This window comes from Bubalus kerabau, chromosome 10 (assembly GCF_029407905.1).
Source record: "Bubalus kerabau isolate K-KA32 ecotype Philippines breed swamp buffalo chromosome 10, PCC_UOA_SB_1v2, whole genome shotgun sequence".
NCBI classification, from domain to species: Eukaryota; Metazoa; Chordata; class Mammalia; order Artiodactyla; family Bovidae; genus Bubalus; species Bubalus kerabau.
Window position 1 is genome coordinate 47,616,695 of NC_073633.1, and position 22,699 is coordinate 47,639,393.

The window sequence follows — 22,699 nt, forward strand, 5'->3', positions numbered from 1 at the left end:
GAAGAGCATTTCTCTTTTGTAGGTCCATGCTTATGGCAAAAGATTGAATATTTAACAAAAAGATCCCTCAAGAAAGGCTGAGGCAGGAAGGGAAAGTTATTCTCGCTCACTCTTTTTTTCCCTCAAACATTTAAAAATAACTAACTTGAGAAACCTGTATGCAGCTCAGGAAGCAACAGTTAGAACTGGACATGGAACAACAGACTGGTTCCAAATAGGAAAAGGAGTACATCAAGGCTGTATATTTTCACCCTGCTTATTTAACTTATATGCAGAGTACATCATGAGAAACACTGGGCTGGAAGAAGCACAAGCTGGAATCAAGATTGCCAGGAAAAATATCAATAACCTCAGATGTGCAGATGACACCACTCTTATGGCAGGAAGTGAAGAACAACTAAAGAGCCTCTTGATGAAAGTGAAAGAGGAGTGAAAAAGTTGGCTTAAAGGTCAACATTCAGAAGACTAAGATCATGGCATCTGGCCCCATCACTTCATGGCAAATAGATAGGGAAACAGTAGAAACTAGCTGACTTTATTTTTTGGGGCTCCAAAATCACTGCAGATGGTGACTGCAGCCATGAAATTAAAAGACGCTTACTCCTTGGAAGGAAAGTTATGACCAATCTAGACAGCATATTAAAAAGCAGAGACATTACTTTGCCAACAAAGGTCCATCTAGTCAAGGCTATGGTTTTTCCAGTAGTCATGTATGGATGTGAGAGCTGGACTATAAAGAAATCTGAGCGCCAAAGAATTGATGCTTTTGAACTATGGTGCTGGAGAAGATTCTTAAGAGTCCCTTGGACTGCAAGGAGATCGAACCAATCCATCCTAAAGGAGATCAGTCCTAAGTGTTCATTGGAAGGACTGATGTTGAAGCTGAAACTCCAATACTTTGGCCACCTGATGCAAAGAGCTACACATTTGAAAAGACCCTGATGCTAGGAAAGATTGAAGGCAGAAGGAGAAGGGGACAACAGAGGATGAGATGGTTGGATGGCATCACTGACTCAATGCAGATGAGAGGGAGGGACAGGGAGGCCTGGAGTGCTGTGGTCCATGGCGTCTCGAAGAGTCGGATGCAGGGAGCCAGTGTGAGGAACTCCGCCCGTGGCAAAGGTCATGAGGAAGGAGGCTCGGCATACGCAAAGGTGGGATCGAGCCTCAGGAGTCCCCCTGGAAATTCTCGAGCATCTACCCCCAAAACCAGAGTCTGCCTACTTTATTGCTTTGTGCTCTCACCTACACCTCTGACTTTACGGGGGGCTGTCCCCCACCACCTCTTTTGGAGAAGGAGTTAACTTAGAGCTCCAGTTAATAATAATTTCTGGGCGTGACAGGAGTGTTTCAACCTATAAACTCCTCTGAAGGTTCTCTAGCCTGCCTGACAGGTTTGTCCGGCCACATGTGATTGTTCACAGCCTCCCACCCGTGAGACGCATGAGATGCTCTAAACTTTCTAAAAACAGATTCTTTTGAGAAGTTAGAAAATTATTAGTATAGTATTAGTGGGCTAGTTAGGAATTATACCGGTGGAGGGTTTCATTGTTGAGCCAATATTTGCTGCTACATCTCCATATCCCTTGCCCCTTATACATATTAATGAATATAACTAACATATGAGAGAAGTAAGTATTAACCTTGATATTAATCACATTGGACCTTAGGCTAAGTAAATTCTTTTCTTGATTATAGCCCACTGCACCTTTGCCCTGTAGGAATGCAAATTTATCTGGTGCCTTCGGAGGGTGGTGCCTGACTTAAGAAAAGTCACCTTTGGAGAAAATAAGTTTTCTGGTTGACTAATCATCATCAGAAAGGGTCATAAAATGTTAGCAGGCCTCTTGGCCAGAAGATGATGTAAATCACCTGAGAACTGTGTATATCGGAAGGAATGCAGAAAAAAAGCATGGTTTCAATAAGAGTCAGGACTGCTGACCCCACGTGACTTTTGTATTACATCTCTGTGTATAAAAGCGGACCCTGGAAAATAAAGAATGGGATCAGTTCCTAGAAAGACTGGTCTCCTCATATCGTTCTTTCTCTCACTTTCTGGCTGAATTCCCATCTGGAGCGTGGAGGCTCATCAAGCCTAATAATTTTGCCTGGGCTTCTAAGATCTGACCGGGGAGGCCTTAGTGTCTCCTCTCCTTTGGGAGAACGGAAGGACGCCTGCGGCCTATGTAGGTGACGCAAACTCCTTGTCTTGGAGTTTTATTGGTTTTCCACGTAAACCAAGTTATTCAGCCTCTTTTCTCCATTGAATTTTCCTACTGAGCTATCCTTACTTAACCACTCTATATCTTTAATTCTATCGTATCCTGATCGCCGAAGCCGTCTCCCCTTCGAATTCCCTGGATCCACTGGGGCTGGACCCCGGCAGTCAGACACGACTGAGCAACTGAACTGAACTGAACTGAAGCAACACAAAGAAATAGGCATACAGAGAAAAGAAAGTAACCATAAAGGAACCAGAGGGAAATTCATAAAAGGGAAGAACTCTAAAAGAGTCTCTGGGAATGTCTCAAGGTTCCAACAGAATTAGAGGCTCCCCCTTAGCAATAAGTGCTACCAGGGGTAGTGCTACCAGGGGTATGTCTCATGCCACCAGGACATTCAATACTGAGTCCTCAACTTCTCCTTAAACTTTTTAAGATAACTGAGGAAGTAGAACGATATGAACAATATACGTTACAGAGAATGTTACTTACAGGGTTGCTTTTCAACTGCATCGATGATCTTTTCCAGTGCATCTTCAAGCTCTATTTCATTGATAGACTGAAGGGCTTCTGTGAGGTACTTAACAGCTTCGCTGATAAGAGAGACTGGTAATTAAGGCTACACGTTTTATGCCAAAATCTGGCAAAGATTTGTCAATCCAGCATTGAAATTATGACCTACTCACTCACTCCTCCCTGCAAGCAATACTCCCCTTTCCTGTGCTTTCTGAACAAAGTCTTTCTCTTACCCACTGCCAATAGAACCATTCTTAAAATCCCAAATCACATCCTTCTTCTAGGAAGACTTCCTAAACCAGCTCTACCAGCTACAATCTCCCTTTCCTTCTGAAATTGTTAATCTCACTTATAGGTACCTTACATCTGCTATATCAAGTAGCCTTGTACTATGTATTACTTGACATTAATAAACTCAGTCTGCTTCAATGTTCTGAATATAACAGACAATTAAATAAATATTTATTAACTTGATAATGCATTTGCTTAAGTTTCAGTAATTTCATCATCGTTTTCAACTGTAAAATAAGAAAAAAAAATGGGCTAGAAAAAACTTTGACATTTGAATATCGTCGTAGAGGTAATAACATTCACTAAAATCACATGAATCTCTCCTGGCCCCCCCATAATCAATAAAACTGAAATTTTGAATAAATCACATGAATTCTTGATTTAAATAACAATAATTCTCAGAGTGAACACTGTCTCCTTAAACAATTAGCTAATTCCATGCCATTCTGTATTTGTGGACCACAACTTTACACTTTATATCAATATTAATTGTTATATATCTTAGGTTGCTTATTGTTTCATGTGTGGGTGTCACATTCCTTTAGTTTATTATAGAACATGATTGATTCCCTAAAATCACACATGTATTGGGTGAATCTTGGGAAAGCTACTAGGATAGACCAAAGTCATACAGGATCTGGTCCCTGTCAAATCTCACTGGTCTTATCCAGTGTCTCTGGACTTCCTGATGCTCTCCCTCTTCAAGATCTTGATATGGTCACTTCTCCCCTACTCTTTACCTACTCAAGTCCTACTCATACTCAGTTCAAATCATTCTTTTTTTTTTTTCCCCCAAATCATTCTTTAATGAAGCCTTTCTTACTCTAGAACTCTTTATACACCTGGTTATACACTATCACAGCACTTCTTTCCTCGGATCCTTTTCACAATTGAAAGTAAATAATTGTGAATTATTTAATATCCATGCTAGACAGACTTCTAAGATGATGCCTAATAATCCACACCTCCTGGTAATCACATCTTTGTTTAATAACCTCCCCTTGAGTGTGGGTTGGACCTAATGACTTGCTTCTAATAATAGAATATGGCACAAGTGATCAAATATTTTACTGTACTGTACTTTTTTTTGGTATTGTACTTTTAAAAATAAACATTTTTAAGTGACAAGATGTCACTTTCTTGCCTTAAGTTACAAAAAACTGGCTTTCATTTACTAGCAGACTCTCTTGCTAATTTTGATAAAGTAAGCTGCCATGTTGGGCAGCCTCAAGAGCCAGCAAGGACTGAAGCCCTCAGTCGGACAATCCTGGATGAACTGAATCCTGCCAATCACTGAATGAACTCGGAAGCAAACGCTGCCCAACTGACTGTGAGATGACTGCATCTTGACTGCAACCTTTTGAGAGACGGTGAAGCTAAGGACCCAACTAAGCCTACCTGAATTCCTGACCCATGGAAAATGTGAGAATCTAAGTGCCTGCTGTTTTAAACGTCTGAATTGGGGGTAATGAGTTATGCAGCAATAAATAATTAATACACTATCTGACCCCCAACCTCCGCAGTGTTGTACTCTCCTACTCCCTTGCTCCATAAGTATTTTGCAGCTAATATATTTCAGTGTATTTCTGACTAAATTAATGAATGACAGCTCGGTGTTAAGTCAAATCCTAAGTGAAAAGAAAAATACCAACAGATTTATTGCTTGTATTTTGTAAATGTCGGGGATCAACAGATAATCAAATAATCAGAATTTATTATTTTCTCCTACAGAATATCCACTCTTGCCCCTGTTCACTAACCCCAAAACATGGTAAAAGTCCCATAAAACTCATCTTCATAAAAACAAACCAAAAACCTCTACACACACAAGACCAATCAAAACCTGGTAGAGACGTGTGTCCCGTCCGGCAGGTGTTTACATATGTAAATACCGTGTTCTTTATTTTTTTTTTAAGGCAGATTTAATGAGAAAAATCTTGTATAGGATCATTCTACAAATCGTAGAAAACACAGATATGGCAAGCGAAGTTCTAAAGGAAATCGTTAAAAAAAAAAAAAAAAAAAAAAGACATGCTTCAAACCTACCCACTTTTTAACCCTTCAGGAATTCTCTCTCAAGAATAGGACCTGACCTAAAATTGGGAGGGCTGGCAGGGCCCACAATTTGTACTAATCTGACAGCTACTGGCAAGCAATGGGCTTTCCCAGGTCTCTCATTCGCTGTCTCCGTAACCACGTGAGCAGCGACGCTGGGATTCCCCTGCCGCAGAGGAAAAGACTAAGCGGGCAGAGAGCGCCCAAGCACCGTGCTAATATACGGATGCTGCGGAACCTATCGCCGCTTCTCCGGCTGTTTGGCAAGTGCAGGAGAGCCTCATCCCTTCCGGGAGAAACTTGACGAGTCCGCGTCGGGGAATCTAGGAAGGCATCGCCAGATCCTCTTCGCTTCTTAGAACTCTCTCAGGGTCTCTGTCATTTTAAGGCCAAAGACCAGGTTCCGTCTCGGTGTGCGGCTCATCCCGCTGCCCCGCACGGCAGTCTCTGGCCCTGGCTCTCCCCTCCCACCCCTCCAGCTACACGGCCGACTCACCCCCGGAGCATGAATCCGCGAAACTTGAAGGCGGAGAGCGCCCGGCTTCTTAACCGCTCAGGCGCCATGTTTGCGTTTTGGCGCCACGGCCCCGGCTCCGCCCCTTCCCAGGAGAGCCCCGTCCTGGCCCCGCCCCAGAAACGCCAGTTCTCTATAATTAAATAGCGCCAGAGGCCACTACTCCTTTCAATGCGTGGAAAGATCTGCGGTTCCGCGGGCCAGGCAGGCTGCCTCCCAGCACCCTCTAAGTTGCAGGAGAAAACGAGCCTACACTGCTCTGTTATTGCGATACTGACCAGCGAGTACCCTGCTGTCTGGTTGGGAACGCGCTTCCCTATCTCAAGTGCTTTCATGGAACCCACTTTGCGCTCTCATCGCTCCCCTCCACCTTCCCATGACTCCCGTCGGGCTCATCCGGACCTTGGGGCCCTTCAGTACTTATGTTTTCTGCTTCACACAAGCCCTGGAAATGCTCTGTGTCACCACAGGGTTTTCCCTGACATTCACTCGCAGCTGTTATACGTCACCATAATTCTCAGCCACTCCACTTTATATTTAAGTTGCGGGCTGCCTTTAAGCGCTTTAAATGTATTAATATATTGCTTGTAAAGCCAAATGAGTTGTGTGCTGTTTCGTCAACATCTTCCTTTTACTGATGAGAAAAGTGAGACACAGATATGGTAGGTAGATGGCTCACTCAAGATGAAACATTCAGTGAGTGATGGATGGAGCCAGGATTACTCAGTCTTATTCCAGCAAGTGAGCTGTTAATTTGCCACGCGTCAAAACGCTTGCTCCAATGAGTTAAAACCTTGGAGTGCTTATAAGTGAACGTGCAGTCTTAGGAAATGTGAGGATGATTCCTAAGAACTGCTATACAGTGACTTCCACTGTATTCGACTTGATGGCTTACGTACGACTCTGCGACCCGTTGGACTGGAGCCCGACAGGTTCCACTGCCCAGCGGATTTCCCAGGCAAGAATATTAGAGTGGGTTGCCATTTCCTTCTCCTGGGAATCTTCCCGACCCAGGGATTGAACCCAGGTCTCCTGCACTGGCAGGCAGATTCTTTACTGCTGAGCCACCAGGGAAGGCCAGTACCTACATCTTTAGAATTTATTTACTATCTATTACTACAAGACTCTGAGGAGTCAATAATACTTGATTATTTCAGCGTTTGTGTCTAACGGGGCCTCAGTACCAACTAGCTACAGCAAGCAGGCACTTTTATTAAGTGCTGAATAAATGAATAAATTAACCTTCTGAGGGGTGAGCGGCCACATTCTCTTAAAGGACAGGGGCATTTATAGACACTGGCATGATTATTGTCTTCCCTCTTGGCACTAGTTTTACTTCAGTAACATTATTTTATAACAAGGGTTAGGCAGCTTTCTTTGGAAGGGGCCAGACAGTAAACATTTTCCACAGTGAGACCTATCTGGTCTTTGTTGCAAGTACTCAGCTGGGCCTACTCAACTCTATGGCTTACATCAGCAGCCACAGACAATCCTTAAACGAATTAGAGTGAATGTGTGCCAATAAACTATGTACAGATGCTGAAATTTGGATTCGTATTTTTTTATGAGTAATATAATTTTAAATTCTTTTCAACTATTAAAAAATGTATAATTATTTTTAACTTGTGGGCGCCACAGAAACACGTAGTGAAAAGATTTGGCCTGCAGGCTGTAGCTTGCTGGCGTACGTTTTAGAAAAATTTCAATTAAATACATATATTACCTATCTATCTATCTATCTATATATATAAATTCTCATTCTCTCCTATTCTCTCCCTCTCTCTGGATAACTATCTCTGCCGGAAGTTGAATGGAAAAGGCAAACCCTCATAAAGCATTTGTGTACTAATACATTGATTTAAGCCACAGCAACATCAAGTCCGTGTACAAGAAGTCCATCGAGTCACTGCATAAGGTACAGAGGTAGGCTGTTCCGCCCACACAACACAATCGCAAGTGACACGAAATCAGCGAGTAGCAGGGCTGCGGAGAAGCGAAGGCACCACCCTGCCCACTCAGACCTCAAGCATCCCTAACTGGCGAGGCCACCCCGGGCTCGGCTTCCCGGGCGGGCTTCGGGACGGCGCAGCCGCACTGGTGCCGCCTTCCCACCAATCTCGACCCTCGACGCGTTCCGTTCGTGCGTGGAGGAGCCAGGCGGGAGAAGAGGCCGCTCCGTGGGCAGGGGCTGCGGCGCGCCGAGCGGCTGGGCCCAGCGACCGCGCGGATGGCGGACTCGCAGCTGTTCTGCGTGGCCGAGGAGCGCAGCGGCCACTGTGCCGTGGTGGACGGAAACTTCCTCTACGTATGGGGGGGCTACGTGGTAAGGGGAAGAGGCGGGACGGGGCGGACTCGCGCCGGGAGCCCGCCCGGCGTCTCGGCCCGACCGGCCGACTAGCCCCCGCCCACACCCGGCCCAGAGGCGGGGGCCAGTCCGAGGCCCGGGCCGGCGCCGTCGGCGCCCCGCCCGGCCCTCTCCTGTCGGCCGCTCTCCCGCCGCTTCAGGCTGGACGCCGAGCCGCCGTTGCTTGCACTAGGAAAGCTTTCAAAGCCCGCTCCGGGGCTCTTCCCATTCTCCAGTCCGCCGGGTCCTCGCAGCTGGCGGATAGCTCGGCTTGCCCAGCGCTCAGGCGGTTACTGCGCGATTGATGATCATTTTTAAATGCTTACGCAGACGCAAAAGCCCACCGAGGATGCCGTGCTATATTATTCCATAAATATTTCCTTATTCCCGCGGCGCGATTCGGAATCACTGAAGCATTTAAGTATTCTTAAGTAGTTTTTAGTGGCATTCCTTTACCAGTGGGTAATGACTTTTTTTTTTCCCCCAGAATCTGAAAACAGGCTCATATTAACAGTATGAATGTTGGGCTTTAAAATTCTTATTACAGTGGAGGTTTGAAAATGTGCTTTGTTTCTATAATCGTAGGATTATAGAATCAAGGATTCTAAAGATGGAAAGCAGTTCAGGAATATATGCCGACCCCTTTAGTTTAAGATTTAAGGAGGGGGGGAAAGAGCCATCTGGAGTTCTACTGGAGGTAGAACAGATATTTTTCTGACTGATTCGATACTGTTATGTGACAGATGTAACATGACTGAATCGCTCAAAGAAATAAAGAACATACTGTGTATGTTAAATGATTCTCAAATCCAAGTTGGTTTTTGTTTGTGTGTTTATTTTTAATCTGATTCAGTGTCAGGATGGGAAAATCAGAACTCACATTTGAGTGCCTACTATACGTGGCGTGTGTTAGGAAATCTCATATTCCTAATCTTATATAATCCTTGTTAAATATACTATTTAAAAAATAAGATCTGTGAGTCAGTAAGAGTAAATAATTTGAATGACCGTTTGGCTGCACGGGCAGCAGATTCCAACTTAGATATATTGGATTTCCAAAGCCTATTTTTTTTCTATGATAAACATAAATTAGGCTTTCTTAAGGTCTAATAGTTCCACCTCGTGTTATTGGTGAAAAAATAGTCTAGATATAATGATGGTTTTTGCAGAAGAAATATTTTTATTGTTTTGAGCTATACCACTTGAAGATGTACAGTTGTCAGACTTCAGGGCTATATTAATTCTTAGTGTTGTGACAGATGAAAAAAATCTCAAGATAGTAATCTGTAATATCTCATATCTGGTGACAATATAGATTTCTGTTGGGCCCATAACTGAAATGTCTGGAGTTTTTACATTTCATTTTATTCTTGAAAATTGTGTAATTGGTAAGATTCCAGGTTTTCAGGTGACAATCAGTGAATAGAAATACTTCCTGCTACTGATCCAATGAGTAAATGCTATAAGAACCACCCTGGAAAGTACCACACAGATTTGGATCAAGCCTACTTTTAAATCCAGGGATTGTCAGCACTTAAAATATGTCTAAGGCATTAGCAGAAGGAAAGAGAGAGTGGGAGGCAGAAAAGAAGACATGGCATATCATGATGAAAAAGTAGAATCATTCCAACAATTATTTTATTCACATCCTTCTGAACAGCTAAAAGGCCCTGGAATCTAGAGATAATCCAGTAGTCAGTCGTTAAGAATAGTATTCAGTTGATTCCAGATAGTTTGTTCCAAACCCAGCTTTCCTCCTCATGAACACTGTGTTAAAACTGACAGAAGTATATCCTAAAACTTGAATGGCCCACATTTATCTGTCTAAATTATTATTACCCTTTTATTGAACATCTTGTAAAATCCAGTGTATCTGAAAATAGCCCTACCTCTAGAGGTAAGAGCAGCAATGCTGAAAAAAGTAAATTCTAATTGATGCCAGAATATTCTCTTGTTCCTAGTATTTTCATATATTTTCCACACTACTGAAATTCATACAAACTTTAGTATTACAACTAGGAACATTTAAAAGTTGTGAGTAGTTTTTTCTAAATTTTTGAGAAGCACAATGTTTTAGCATATTTACAGATGATGTACTTTCCTCTTAAGGTTTAATCATATGAACAGTTTTATTTGCATAATACAATTGATGTTAATACATTTTTCCCTAAACCTTTCCTTATACAAACTAGCTGCATGAATCTGTTTAACTATATGTTTCTGTTTTGGAAAAAGACTTAAAGAAGAATCAATTTAGAAAATGTTTGAAAAGAATGAAAGTTGGAGGTTTACAGTACCAGATTTTAAAACATAACACAATACTGAAACAAATCAGTGATGCAAGTTAAGATAGCATGATGGAATGGAGAAGGAATTACATAAACAAGCATATAAGAGTATTTTGTATATAAAAGGCAGCATTTCAATTCTGGAAAAACAGTTGCTTATTCAATATGTTCCTGGGACTACTGGAGGAAAATGATAGTAGAGTTTAGGATTGATAAATATAGAGAAATTAAGCTATTTGATACCAGAAGAAAATATGTGACTTGTAAAATTCTGAGTTGGGAAAAGAAAAACTGAATTGGGAAAAAACTATAAGGGAAAATGTTTGCTAGACCAAAGTTGTTTTTTAATATAAAAGGAAAATTGTTTAATCATCTTAGAGCAGTTAAGATCAAAGTTTTAAAAATTAAAATCTGTGCTTTTTAAACACCATAAAGTGAGAAGGTGAATGACAAACTGGCAAAGTTACTTGCAACATATGTCATAGACTAAAGTTCTGTAAAAATAAAGGTTGATATTTCTCTGAAAAATGAGCAATGGACATGCACAGAAATTTAAAAGGAAAGAAATAGATTGTGAATCAAAGAAACACAAATGAAAATTTTCTTTTCCAATTTGCAAATATTAAAAATTTTTTGAGAAGAGCGTAGGGAAATGAATTACTCATGCACTAGTAAACTTTTTTGGAGAGAAAGTTAGCAATGTGTATTAAAAGCCTTAAGTGAGTATTTCTTTAACTTATTTATTCATAGATGGTCACACAGACCATCCATATTATGTGGAGATGTTAATTCTTTTTAGATGGCCAGAATTTGAATCCCCTTCCTCTTGTAGTATCCCCCACTAAGTGAGTCTTGTTTTAGTTGTCTGAGTATTTATTTTAGTTGTCTGAGTACCTCCTACGTACCTTCATAGAAAATATATTCTGTAAAGATAGGAATTTTGTTCCCTATTATGTCCTTGGTGTCCTGAGTCAGACATAGCTCATAGTAGGTGCCCAATAAAAACCAGAGTACCAGGTTTTTTCCAGCTTCGCTTGCAGCTAGGTTCTGGGCAAGTAGCCTGGATGCTATTGGTTAGATGTATGTGTGGCAGATTTGGACTTAAGAATAAAGATGTAAAAATCAGGACTTAAAGAGGATTCTTAGCTACCCATAGAATTTGTAGGAAGATAAGGTCCCTGGCATAAAAGGCAGTTCTACAAGCTGCTCACCAGCGACTGGGGCAGTTTGCACTTCAGACTGGTTCTCTGGGTTTTTAGGTCTTGCTTAACATAAGCTGGTTCTCCAGCTTCCCTGATGATTCCATGAGCTACCTAATATTCATTTATTAGAATTTTATTCTTTAATTTAAAACTTTGAAATGTTTATACAAAAGGATATGTAAAATAACTCTTCATGTTGTACTTCCAAATTAAGAAATCAGCTAAAATCAGTACCTTAGAAGTTTCCTGTTTATCCTTCCATGATTATATTGTTCCTCCCACGCTCATAGGGTACCACTATCCAGAGTTCTTATTAATCACCATTTTGTTTATAGTCTTATCACTTATGCGTCTGTCCCTAAACAATATATTATTTGGTTTTTTAATCAGAGCATGGGTTTTCTTTCATGACTTAATTCTTTTAGTTAACATTGTGTGTTTTAGACTCATACCTTATTTGTATTCAGCTCGCATGCACTTGCGTGGCTGTGACTGTGTTTGCTTAGTGTTTATTTTGTTTGGTCAGTTTCTATGCTGTGCAATTGTTAAATATTTTGAAAATCTCCCCTAGATTTATTCTTTTGATGTATGTACTATATAATATTCTATTGTGTGAATTCACAGCAATTTCCTTATCTATTCCACTATTGATGTATATTTGAATGTTTCAGGTTTTTTTTTCTTTTTGGAATTGTAAGCAGTGCTATGTTGAGCATTCTTTGTAACATGTCTCCTATTATACATGCAGGGGGGCATATACATTCTCTGGGGCATACACCAAGGGATGGAATGCTGGGTTGCCTGGTCACACACTTCCAAATTAAATTGGAAACATCAGTGTTACCAAAATATTTGTATCAATTTACACCACCCTCACCAACTTCCTCCTTGTTCCACATCCTTGACAACATTTGGTACCATCTGGCCTTCAAATTTGCCAATCCAGTGAGTGTGACGACATATTTCATTGTGGTTTTTATTTGCTTTCCATGATTACAATACAGTGGAGTGTCTTTTCATAGCTTTATGAACTATTTGTGTTTTCTGTAAAAACACTGGTTCATGTCTTTTGCTCACTTGTCTATTGAGTTCTCTTTTACTGATTTATAGGAATTCTTTAATTATATAGTTGTATGAGTTTACTATGTCTTTTCAGTTTGAGGCTTCCCTGGTAGCTCAGTTGGTAAAGAATCCGCCCGCAATGCGGGAGACCAGGGTTCGATCCCTGGGTTGGGAAGATACCCTAGAGAAGGGAAAGCCTACCCACTCCAGTAGTCTGGCCTGAAGAATACCATGGACTGTAGTCCTTAGGGTTGCAGAGTTGGACACGACTGAGCAACTTTCACTTTTCTCAGTTTGCAGCTTATCTTTGTATTTTCTTGATGATTATATTTTGTTCAACAGAGGCTTTTAATTAATGACATTAATGCTTTGTACTTTCTGCATCTTAAATCTTTCCCACCGTGGAGATCATAAAGTCTCCTATTTTGTCTTCTAAACAATTTTTGGCTTTGCCTTCCACATTTAATTTTTTTTAATCTGAATTTTTTGTTTGGTTGGTTGGTTTAAGGTAGGGATCCAATTTTATTATATATTCAATATGGATAATCAGTTATTCTTGTGTCATATATTAAATAGTCCCTTCTTTCCCTACTAACATGCAAACTCTGTCACGTGCCATGTTTGTGTCATCTGTTTCTAGGTTCTTTATTCTGTGAAGTTTGCTGTTTATTCTTGTGACAGAACCTCCCTCAGTATCTAAATTATAACAGCTTTACTAGAAGTCTGAATGTTGGATGGTACTCTCACTCCATCTTGTTCTTGAGGAATATTTTGGTTATTTAGGGACGTTTGTTGTTTCATATACATTTTCTTTACTACTTTTATTATAGTAAAATATATAAAACATTTAATTTGTCATCTTCACCAAGTTAGTGTACAGTTGGTGGCATTATATTCAGGGTTTACAGTGTTGCCACTATCTGCTTCCCAGATGGTGCTAGGGGTAACGAAATTGCCCGCCAATGCTTGAGATGTAAGAGAAACGGGTTCAGTCTCTAGGTTGGGAAGATTCCCTGGAGAAGGGCATGGCAACGGACGCTAATATTCTTGCCTGGAAAATCCCATGGACAGAGGAGCCTGGCTGGCTACAGTCCATAGGGTCTCACAGAGTTGGGCCTGACTGAAGCGACTTAGCATGCACCACTGTCTAGTTCCAAAACTCTTATTCCAAACAGAAGTTCTGCCTCCCTCCCTTTTTACCCCAGTCCCTGCTAACTTCTAATCACTCTATCTTTATACATTTGCCTTTTTCTAGATATTTCATGTAGATGAGATCTTAACACTGTTTATATTTGTGAGTCTGGTTTCTTTTATTTAGCATATTACATTCATGGTTCACCTATGTTGCTGTATGTATCAGAACTTCATTCCTTTTATGGAGAATAGGATTATATTGTATGCATATGCCACATTTTGTTTATCCATTCATCTGTTTTTGGGACACTTGGGTTGTTGCCATCTTTTGTGTATTGTAAATAGTTCTGATATGAAGATTGGCATTACAAGTATCTGAGCCCCTATTTTCAATTCTTTTGGATACATAGGAGTGGAATTCGTGGGTCATGTGGTTATTCTACATTTAACTTTTAGAAGAACTGCCAACTTGCTTTCCACCATACTTCCTCATTTGTATAAACTTTAGAATCAGGTTGTCAAAGTACTCTATTAAGATTTTATGTTACTGTACTCAATCTTTAGATCATTTGAGAGTGATAGACATGTTATGAAATTGAGACTTCAGGTCCAAGTATGTAGTATATCTCTATTCAAGACTTTTTGATGTCTTTCAATAAAGTTTTGTAGTATCTTCAATATCTTATATATCTTTTGTTGGGTTTACTCTTGGCTTCTTTGTATTTTTTGTTGTTAGTTTCTTTAAAAGTAAATTTCTTGATTATCACTGGTATTTTGAAATAACAACTAACTTTAATATTTTTTACTCTGGCAAACTTTCTAAACATACATTCATTCTCAGAATCCGTCTGTTAATTGTCTTTATTTTCTATGTGGCATCTACACCTGATGACAGTTTTGTTTCTTCTATCCTAATCTCATGCGAAGAGTTGACTCATTGGAAAAGACTCTGATGCTGGGAGGGATTGGGGGCAGGAGGAGAAGGGGACGACAGAGGATCAGATGGCTGGATGGCATCACCGACTCAATGGACATGAGTTTGAGTAAATTCCGGGAGTTGGTGATGGACAGGGAGGCCTGGCGTGCTGCGATTCGTGGGGTCGCAAAGAGTCGGACACAACTGAGCGACTGATCTGATCTGATCCTAATCTTTATTCCTATTTATTTTTTTACTACACTGGTGGACCTAAAGTACAGTGTAAAACGAAAGCTTTTTTTCCTTGCTCCTAATCTCAGAGGGATTGTTTTAAACTATTAACCATTAAGTTTGATGATTGCTTAGGGTTTTGTTTGTTTGTTTGTAGATGTCATTTTTCAAATTAATGGCCCTTTTCAAATGAATCAGGTGCCCTTCTACCCAATTTTCAATTTATTAATGTTCAGTTTCCAAGAGTGATTTTTGCATTATACTGAGATAATTATGTTTTTTCTTCTTTACTCGCCAAATGTGATGACTTATAAAAAATAGTAGTAATATTTGTAATATTAAATCAATGTTCCATTCCTTGGATTAAGTACAAGTTAGTATCATATGTTACCTTTTATATACATCAACTGGATCCTATTTACTCATTACTTTTTAAAGCAGTTTTACATCTATGTTCAAAAGTGGTTTGGGTAGTATTCCTTCTTTTATATCCTGGAGTAGATTTTTTGGAAGATTTAATTATTTGTTCTGTGAGTGTTTGGAAGAACTCATCTGTAAAGCCATCTGGGTTTGGTACTTTGTGGGGGGAGATTGTAAATCTCTGATTCAATCAAAACTATGAGATTATTCATATTTTCCATTTTTTCTTGAGTCAAGTTTCCTCATTCTCATTCTCTATCTTCCTCCATGTCTCTTAACTTCTTTTTTATATATTCCATCTCTCTGGGCTATGTTTCTGGATTAATAAGTGCACTAATTCTTTTTTTTTTAGGGTAACCTTGACAAAAGCAGTTTTAGTGGAGTAAGTCTGAATTGATTAATCTGGGTTGATGCTGTAATGAGCAGTGAAGCAATGGAGAGTTGCACTATAACTCAGTATGGAACCTTTGTTATGAAGGTAGCCGAGAAATAAGAGGAGTTGTGGAAGAGTTTTGTTTTAAGATGAGCAATACTAAGGCATGTTTGAGTATCAATAGGGGTGATCTACCACAGAAGCAAAATTTGATGATGTAAAAGAAAAGGGATAATTTAGGAGTGAAATCACTGAGAAAATAAGGAACTAGGGCCAAATTGTTCAATTCTGTGCTCCATTTGGTTTTTTGCAACACCGCGTTTAAAGATTAAACGGACTTCTCTTTTTATTCATGAGATGAGCATACAGTCAGTTTAATAAGTATCATTCATGTAGCCATTCTCTTAAGCCACAAATATTCTATTTGTCCTGTATGTCCAAGTCACTGTGAGACTCTGGGAACAACAAAATAAACATGATCTATGTACTCATGAAGCTTGTATCATGGCAGTGGCAGTGCTGTGTGGATATGATACAGACAAAGGACTTGGAAGGGAAAGTACAGGATTTATGAGAGCATTTAACAGGGACCTTAATCTCTTAACCTTATTCTAGAAGATTAAAGAAGCAACAAAATGATTCCCAAAGAAAGAGTAATTAGCCAAACAAATTCTGGGAGAGATTGCAAAAAGAGAGAAGAGCATAGGTGAAGGTCCAGTTAGAAACTTGCATGGGTTTAGGAATGGAAGGAAGACTGGAACTTAATGACTAAAGGCAAGAACTTTGGAGGGATAGCAGGTGCCATACTGCACAGAATCATAAGAATTTTAGACCATCCTGAGACCAACAGGGAAGCACTGAAGGGACTTCAGCAGAAAAGTGACAGAAGCCATTTTCATCCTTTTTCTCTTGCAAAGGTGCGCTCATGTGGCTACTAGAGCTGGATGCCATTAAACCTTAGAGTCATACAGTTAACTCCCTTTCTTAATAATTATTTACCTGTCCATCAGTCAGACATGGTTTCCTCAGTCAGAGTGGAAGTTTCCTTGGAAATATTATGATGTTTTTCTGCTCTGAGTGTATGTGTATGAGAGTGGGGGCGGGGGAGAGATACAGACGGACAGAAACAGAGATGGAGTTAGAGACGTAGACCTAGTAGTCAGGATACTATTTTAAAAATTTAACTAATAGAGCAAGGAGGATATTAACTAATTCTACTTAGCATGTTAATAATTTATACATCATACAGAAATTCTTAAATTGTTATACATTTAATTCTTAGATATTCTTAAACATCTTTTGCAACTAGCTATTTTTGAGTTATTTTATAACTTTTAAGTAATCCTGACAGATTTATGTAAGGATTTGTTTTAATCCCTAGGTTTTTAACCTTAACATAAAGAAAATTGTTATTTTATTCTTATTTCTCTTTTCATTATAAATATCAGAATGTACCGTATATGTTATCAGCTTCTGTAGAGATTATTCATATTCGGAGTTGGCATTTTGACTAGCTAAATTTATCTTGATCCTTAGATTCTATATTTAATCAACATCTAACACTATGCCTTGCACATAGTAGGCACTCAAAAAACATGTCCAGTGAATCAAGGTATATAATATCGTGCTCTTAATTATGGGAGAAGGCAATGGCACCCCACTTCAGTACTGTTGCCCGGAAAATCCCATGGATGGAGGAGCCTGGTAGGCTGCAGTCCATGGGGTCGCTAAGAGTCAGACACGACTAAGCAACTTCACTTTCACTTTCCACTTTCATGCATTGGAGAAGGCAATGGCAACCCACTCCAGTGTTCTTGCCTGGAGAATCCCATGGGCGGAGAAGCCTGGTGGGCTGCAGTCCATGGGGTCGCACAGAGTTGGACACGACTGAAGCGACTTAGCAGCAGCTCTTAATTATACTTCATAAAAGTTTCCTTTCTTAACTCCTCCCTATAGCTCTTTTTCGATATTCCTTTTCTTTCTGGATTCATAGTCTTCAGTATTCTGCTCTAATGTTACTGTTTTGCTGTTTTCTCTTTCTTGAACTTCCTTGGAAAGTTTAATGGCCCTCAGTCTTTTTCTGAGACTCATGTACTTGCTATTTTGTATTTGCCTACTTTCTCTTAGAAAATGTCTCTCTTCCCCTTCTCTTTTGATCTATCTTAGTTTCTATTGAAAAAACCATCTTTGAGGCTGTTTATTGCTTTTGTCTTTTTCACTATTTTCATTGTGGTTTTCCCATCCTGAGCAACTATTTAGTTGTTACTTTGTAAATAATAAACATAATTTTATGTATTCTGTGTTTTTAGTCTATTGAAGACAATGAAGTATATTTGCCTAATGATGAGATTTGGACCTATGATATTGATAGTGGGTTGTGGTAAGTAATTTTACATTGCGTAATGTCCCATCCTAGTATCTGTTATAACTGTTGTCATAGACAACAGGAGATTTGAGCCCATACTCAGAACACACTGCAATATTCTGTTGTCTCCCTTTCCTTTTCTTTCAGTGCTTTATTCCCTCTGGATGTTTCTCTCCCCAAATCCCTTCCCCTCTTCATTCATTGTCCTTTACCATTCTGAAGACTGTTTTGTTCTACTCTTTCCCAATTCTGGTGACATGAGAAGATTTTGTAACTTTTTTCTTCAGTAGGTTGAAAAATCTTTACCATGGATCTTCTTAACAGTTTTTAGAGTATTGGCTACCGTGATATCTTAATTGTAATTGTTAGTGACAATTTTCATTGAAAAAGTACTGATGGAGTTCAAAGGGAATTTAATTTGCCTTTCTGGAAAGTTACGGAATTCCACGTTATTCTTGCTGCAGGACAATGCACCTCATGGAAGGAGAACTCCCTACCTCCATGTCAGGAAGTTGCGGTGCTTGCATTAATGGAAAGCTGTACGTTTTTGGAGGATATGATGACAAAGGATACAGCAATCGAGTAATTTTTTTTTTTTTCAATTCAGGAGTGCAGAAAAATGTAATGTTTAATGTGTCACTTCATCTCACAAGTTTACAAGTATTTTGCAAAGAAGACATGTAGAAAAGCTTGAGCTAACTGATAAGATTTTAAAAGATAGAGTGAAAATGCAGCATACCTGCTCCTCTCTGGTCCCAGATCCTTCTGCTTCAGAATTAACTGCTTACTTGGTTGATATCCATAGGGCAAGAACAAGAAGGGTAAAGATTCATTTCCATGTGTTTCATATACCATTTTTGCTTCTAAAACATAGTCCCATTTTCATGAACTCTACAATTAAAATTTTTACATTTTAAAAATAAAAAGTAATATTATTAATTTTGGATCACCTATCCCTGTGACATATATTTAATTTTCCGATGCCCTGTCTGTTAATAGTATTCTCCTCTTTTAAAAGCTTTATTTTGTTAATTTGCGAACAAGAGATGGAACCTACGTTTGGGAAAAAATCACCAACTTTGAAGGGCAACCACCCACACCACGTGATAAACTTTCCTGCTGGGTATATAAAGACAGGTAATGCAGCAAAACCACCTCATTAACTGCATTCAAGTAAGGATTTATAGCTTGTGTCCAAAACAGAGAAAACTTGAAACTCTGAATTTTTTTCAAGATATAATTACAAACTGTTTTGACACCGATGGTAAAGGCAGTTTTGAATCCTAGATAAGAGCCAGGTCATAAGAATAAATATGGTGGAAGCAACTATTTGTTTTTTAAAATTAATTATTTTATTAGTTTTCTGGATAGTTAATATAGTCACGCAGTTTAAAAATCAAAACCATATTCAAAAGTCTGGCTCCCATTGTTGCTCCCATCCATCCTGTTCTGACCCCTCCAGATGCACAAATAGCTACTTTTATCAACATATTTTGTATTTTTATAGCAGTGGTTCTCAAATTTGTCTGCCATAGGAATAATACATGGATATTGTTTTTTAATGCTGTGAAGCCCAGGTGATAGCCTAGACTAACTAAATTATAATCAATGGGAGTATGATTTTTTTTAAGCTCCTCAAGTAATTCCAAGGTGCAGACACGTTTGGGAACAATTGTCCTCTGTTACTTTAAGCAAATAGAAGCAAATACATATGTATGTATATATGTATGTATGTATATATCTCTCTGTATATTTATCTGTATCTCTTCTGCCTCCTCTTTACACAAACATCTGTATACTCTACTATTCTGCGCCCTACTGCTTCTTTAGTCTACACTGCACCATGGAGAACTTTCATTTTTCTGTATCTCTAGTTGGAAAGCTTGTTTTTTTGTTTTTGTTTTGTTTTTACAGCTGCATAGTAATCTCCCATGAGGATTATTTAACTTTTTCCCGATAGATGAAGCAACACTTAGATTATTTCAATTCCCATGCCATTACAAACTATGCTTTAATGAATATCTTTGTGTTTATATACATATAATTGCAGATCTATTTGTTGGATAAAATTTCACAATTTGATTTCTGGATCAAACAATAATACATTTATAATTGTGGTAAATGTTTATTTTGCTCTGGCTGATGTAACAGAGTTCTATAAATTGAATGATTTAAACAACAGAAATGTATTTCCCTGGTTGTCAGTGGTTAAGACTCTGCACTTCCACTGCAAGGGGCACAGGTGTGCAGCCTGGTCAGGGAACTAGGATCCTGCATGCCATGGGGTGTGTCAAAAAATGTATTGTCACATAGTTTTGGAGACGAGAAGTCTGAGATCAAACTGTCAGCAAGGTTGGTTCATTCTCTGGATTTTCAGGAAGACGCTACTTCATGCCTCTCCCTAGCTTCTAGTGACTTGTTGGTAATCTTTGGTGTGTAGAAGCATCACTCAGATCTCTGCCTTCATAGTCACGTAGCATTCTCTCCGTACTTGCTTTTCTTCCTCCAAATTTCCCCCTTTTGTAAGAATACCAGTTATATTGAATTAGTGCCTACCCTAATCACTTCATCTTAACTTGATTGCCTCTATAATAGGGGTCCTCATGTCTCTGCCAAAATTACCTTGTTCTTCCTGAACTTTGTCCGCCTTTTACAAATTGGTCTGTTACTATTTCTGTTAGAATTACTTTAAAGGCCAGGTCTGCTGTTGCTGCTGCTAAGTCGCTTCAGTCGTGTCCGACTCTGTGCGACCCCATAGACGGCAGCCCACCAGGCTCCCCCATCCCTGGGATTCTCCAGGCAAGAACACTGGAGTGGGTTGCCATTTCCTTCTCCAGGCCAGGTCTACTAATTCCAATATCTGGGCCACCTTGAAGTCAGCTTATATTGACTCTTTCCTCTCTTGATCATGGGTCACTTTTTTTTTTTTTTTTTTTGCCTTTTCATATACCTTCTAATTTTACATCATATGACAGACATTCTGTTTGAAAGAACAGTAAGGGTTGTAGTAAACAATGCATCTCTCCAGAAATGGACATGCCCTTTCTTTCTTTTTCAGGCTGCTGGAGTGGACTTTAAGTCAGTCTAACCTGCAGTTGGCCTGTGCTTAGGCTTTGTTGCAGCTTTAGTTTCTTTCAGTTTTAGCACTGGCTTCAAATATTCTGATGCAAGATCAAGACTTTTCTTTGCCCCACATTTTGAGCACTAGGGATTACGTAGAGATTTTGAGCTGGGCTTCACAGCCATGTTCCTACTTCTCAGAACTGTGAGAGATCCCTCCTTGTTTCATAGCCTAATTGGTAGGTATTTAGGTTGCTAGGGAGTTCTCTTTGCTCCCCAATCCCACTTTATACTTTCTGTACCTTGAGTGATCTCTTTAAGCATTGGATGTCCTCCCTGACCTTTTGCGGGCAGCACTCTGAGGTGTTTCCTTCTGATTTCCTGTCCTGATCCCAAACTTTAGAGTTGATAGCTTAGATTGCCTCAAGAAGAGTTGCTCTGCTCTGTGCTGCTTCATACTTTTGGTGACTAACCCTAAGTCCTCTCTGAAGATTATGTGAATACTTTCTGAATAGATTCAAACCCCCTAGATGACTGAGTCTCTTAAGGTTCTAATTTGCTGTGCTAGCCTACATGTGACTATTAAAATTTTGGCTGTCTTCTTATCCAAACCCTGTGTGTGCCAGGTTCTTCCTCCTCCTGCTGTTGCATCAAGGATGAAAGCAACAATGGGTTTCTCTCTCCTACTGCAGGCTCATCACTTTCTGGAATTAGTTCACTTAGGTCTCTTTGTTCCCATAGTGGTTTGATTTTTTTTTTTTAATTATGGTTTTGTAGTTTATATGGCTTGTTGAGGTTGTGAGAGAAATGATGTCTTTCACCTTTCTGTGAACAAGCTGAAAGCAGAACCCCAAAGTGTGTCTTTTGTTTTGTTTTTCAGATTAATATATTTTGGTGGCTATGGGTGTAGGAGACATAATGAACTCCAAGATTGTTTTGATGTTCATGATGCATCTTGGGTAAGAGAGTAATCACTGTTTACATTTTCCTCTAATTTAGTGTCTCCTTAAAGTTTTTAGAAATAATGAGCCCAGTCCTTCTCATTTTAATTTGCTGTAATTGATGCTATAAAAAAAAGTGTCTTTTCTCTCTTTTGAATTTGGGTTCAGTTGCAAGAGATTCTCTCCCCTAATGGTATCAGCCTTCATTGCTACTGGCAGAGTAATTTCTTTTCTGATGTCATAAATCACTTAAAGATGCTTCTAGTAGACAAGTAGTGGCTTTAGCACAACTTGAAAAACTTTGTTCATAGGTAACCACAGTGGCTGTTGCTGACATACACCTCCTTTTAGGTACGTCCGCCAGAACTATTCATAGCTCAGACTGGCTTCTGTATGACAGTGAGTAAGTTGGTAGTGATACTGCTTTTTTCTACTTATTCTTATTGGCTAGAGAATAAACTATTATATTAATGAAAGAAGTCATGACTTACAAAAATGAAATCTTTTAAAAGATAACTTTAAAAGCCATTGATCTTCCCACCAAGATACACAGTAACCTCACTTTTACCTTCTACTAGTGTATTTTATTATTGTACATTATTAATGTAAAGATATATGTATATTTCATGCATATCTCTTTGTATATGGGTATTTAAATTTTCTCCATAGGCTTTACTTAGACTATGTGTGAAATTAATATATGTTAATAAAATTGAATGGTTTTAAGTGATAAAAGTGGTTTACATGGTTTTTGAGTTTTTAAAA

General features: G+C 39.2%; 2 protein-coding genes across 5 annotated transcripts in view; one reads left to right on the forward strand and one right to left on the reverse strand.

The window, feature by feature from the left end:
- Positions 1–5,736, reverse strand: part of POLE2 (DNA polymerase epsilon 2, accessory subunit) — a 32,061-nt gene extending 26,325 nt beyond the window's left edge. For 2 of the 3 annotated variants that reach the window (XM_055537564.1, XM_055537562.1), the window contains exons 1-2: positions 5,581–5,736; positions 2,715–2,815 (exon numbers count right to left, since the gene is read on the reverse strand). In XM_055537564.1, the coding sequence (XP_055393539.1) occupies positions 2,715–2,815; positions 5,581–5,648 (169 nt within the window). In that variant the 5' untranslated portion in view covers positions 5,649–5,736. The remainder of the gene's footprint in view (positions 1–2,714; positions 2,816–5,580) is intronic. The other variant, XM_055537563.1, reaches the window with a different exon arrangement.
- Positions 5,737–7,717: 1,981 nt separating this feature from the next.
- KLHDC1 (kelch domain containing 1) overlaps positions 7,718–22,699 on the forward strand; it is a 38,618-nt gene continuing 23,636 nt past the window's right edge. Inside the window, exons 1-6 of one of the 2 annotated variants that reach the window (XM_055537570.1) lie at positions 7,718–7,921; positions 17,878–17,948; positions 18,398–18,515; positions 18,952–19,070; positions 21,874–21,952; positions 22,286–22,333. In XM_055537570.1, the coding sequence (XP_055393545.1) occupies positions 7,826–7,921; positions 17,878–17,948; positions 18,398–18,515; positions 18,952–19,070; positions 21,874–21,952; positions 22,286–22,333 (531 nt within the window). In that variant the 5' untranslated portion in view covers positions 7,718–7,825. The remainder of the gene's footprint in view (positions 7,922–17,877; positions 17,949–18,397; positions 18,516–18,951; positions 19,071–21,873; positions 21,953–22,285; positions 22,334–22,699) is intronic. The other variant, XM_055537571.1, reaches the window with a different exon arrangement.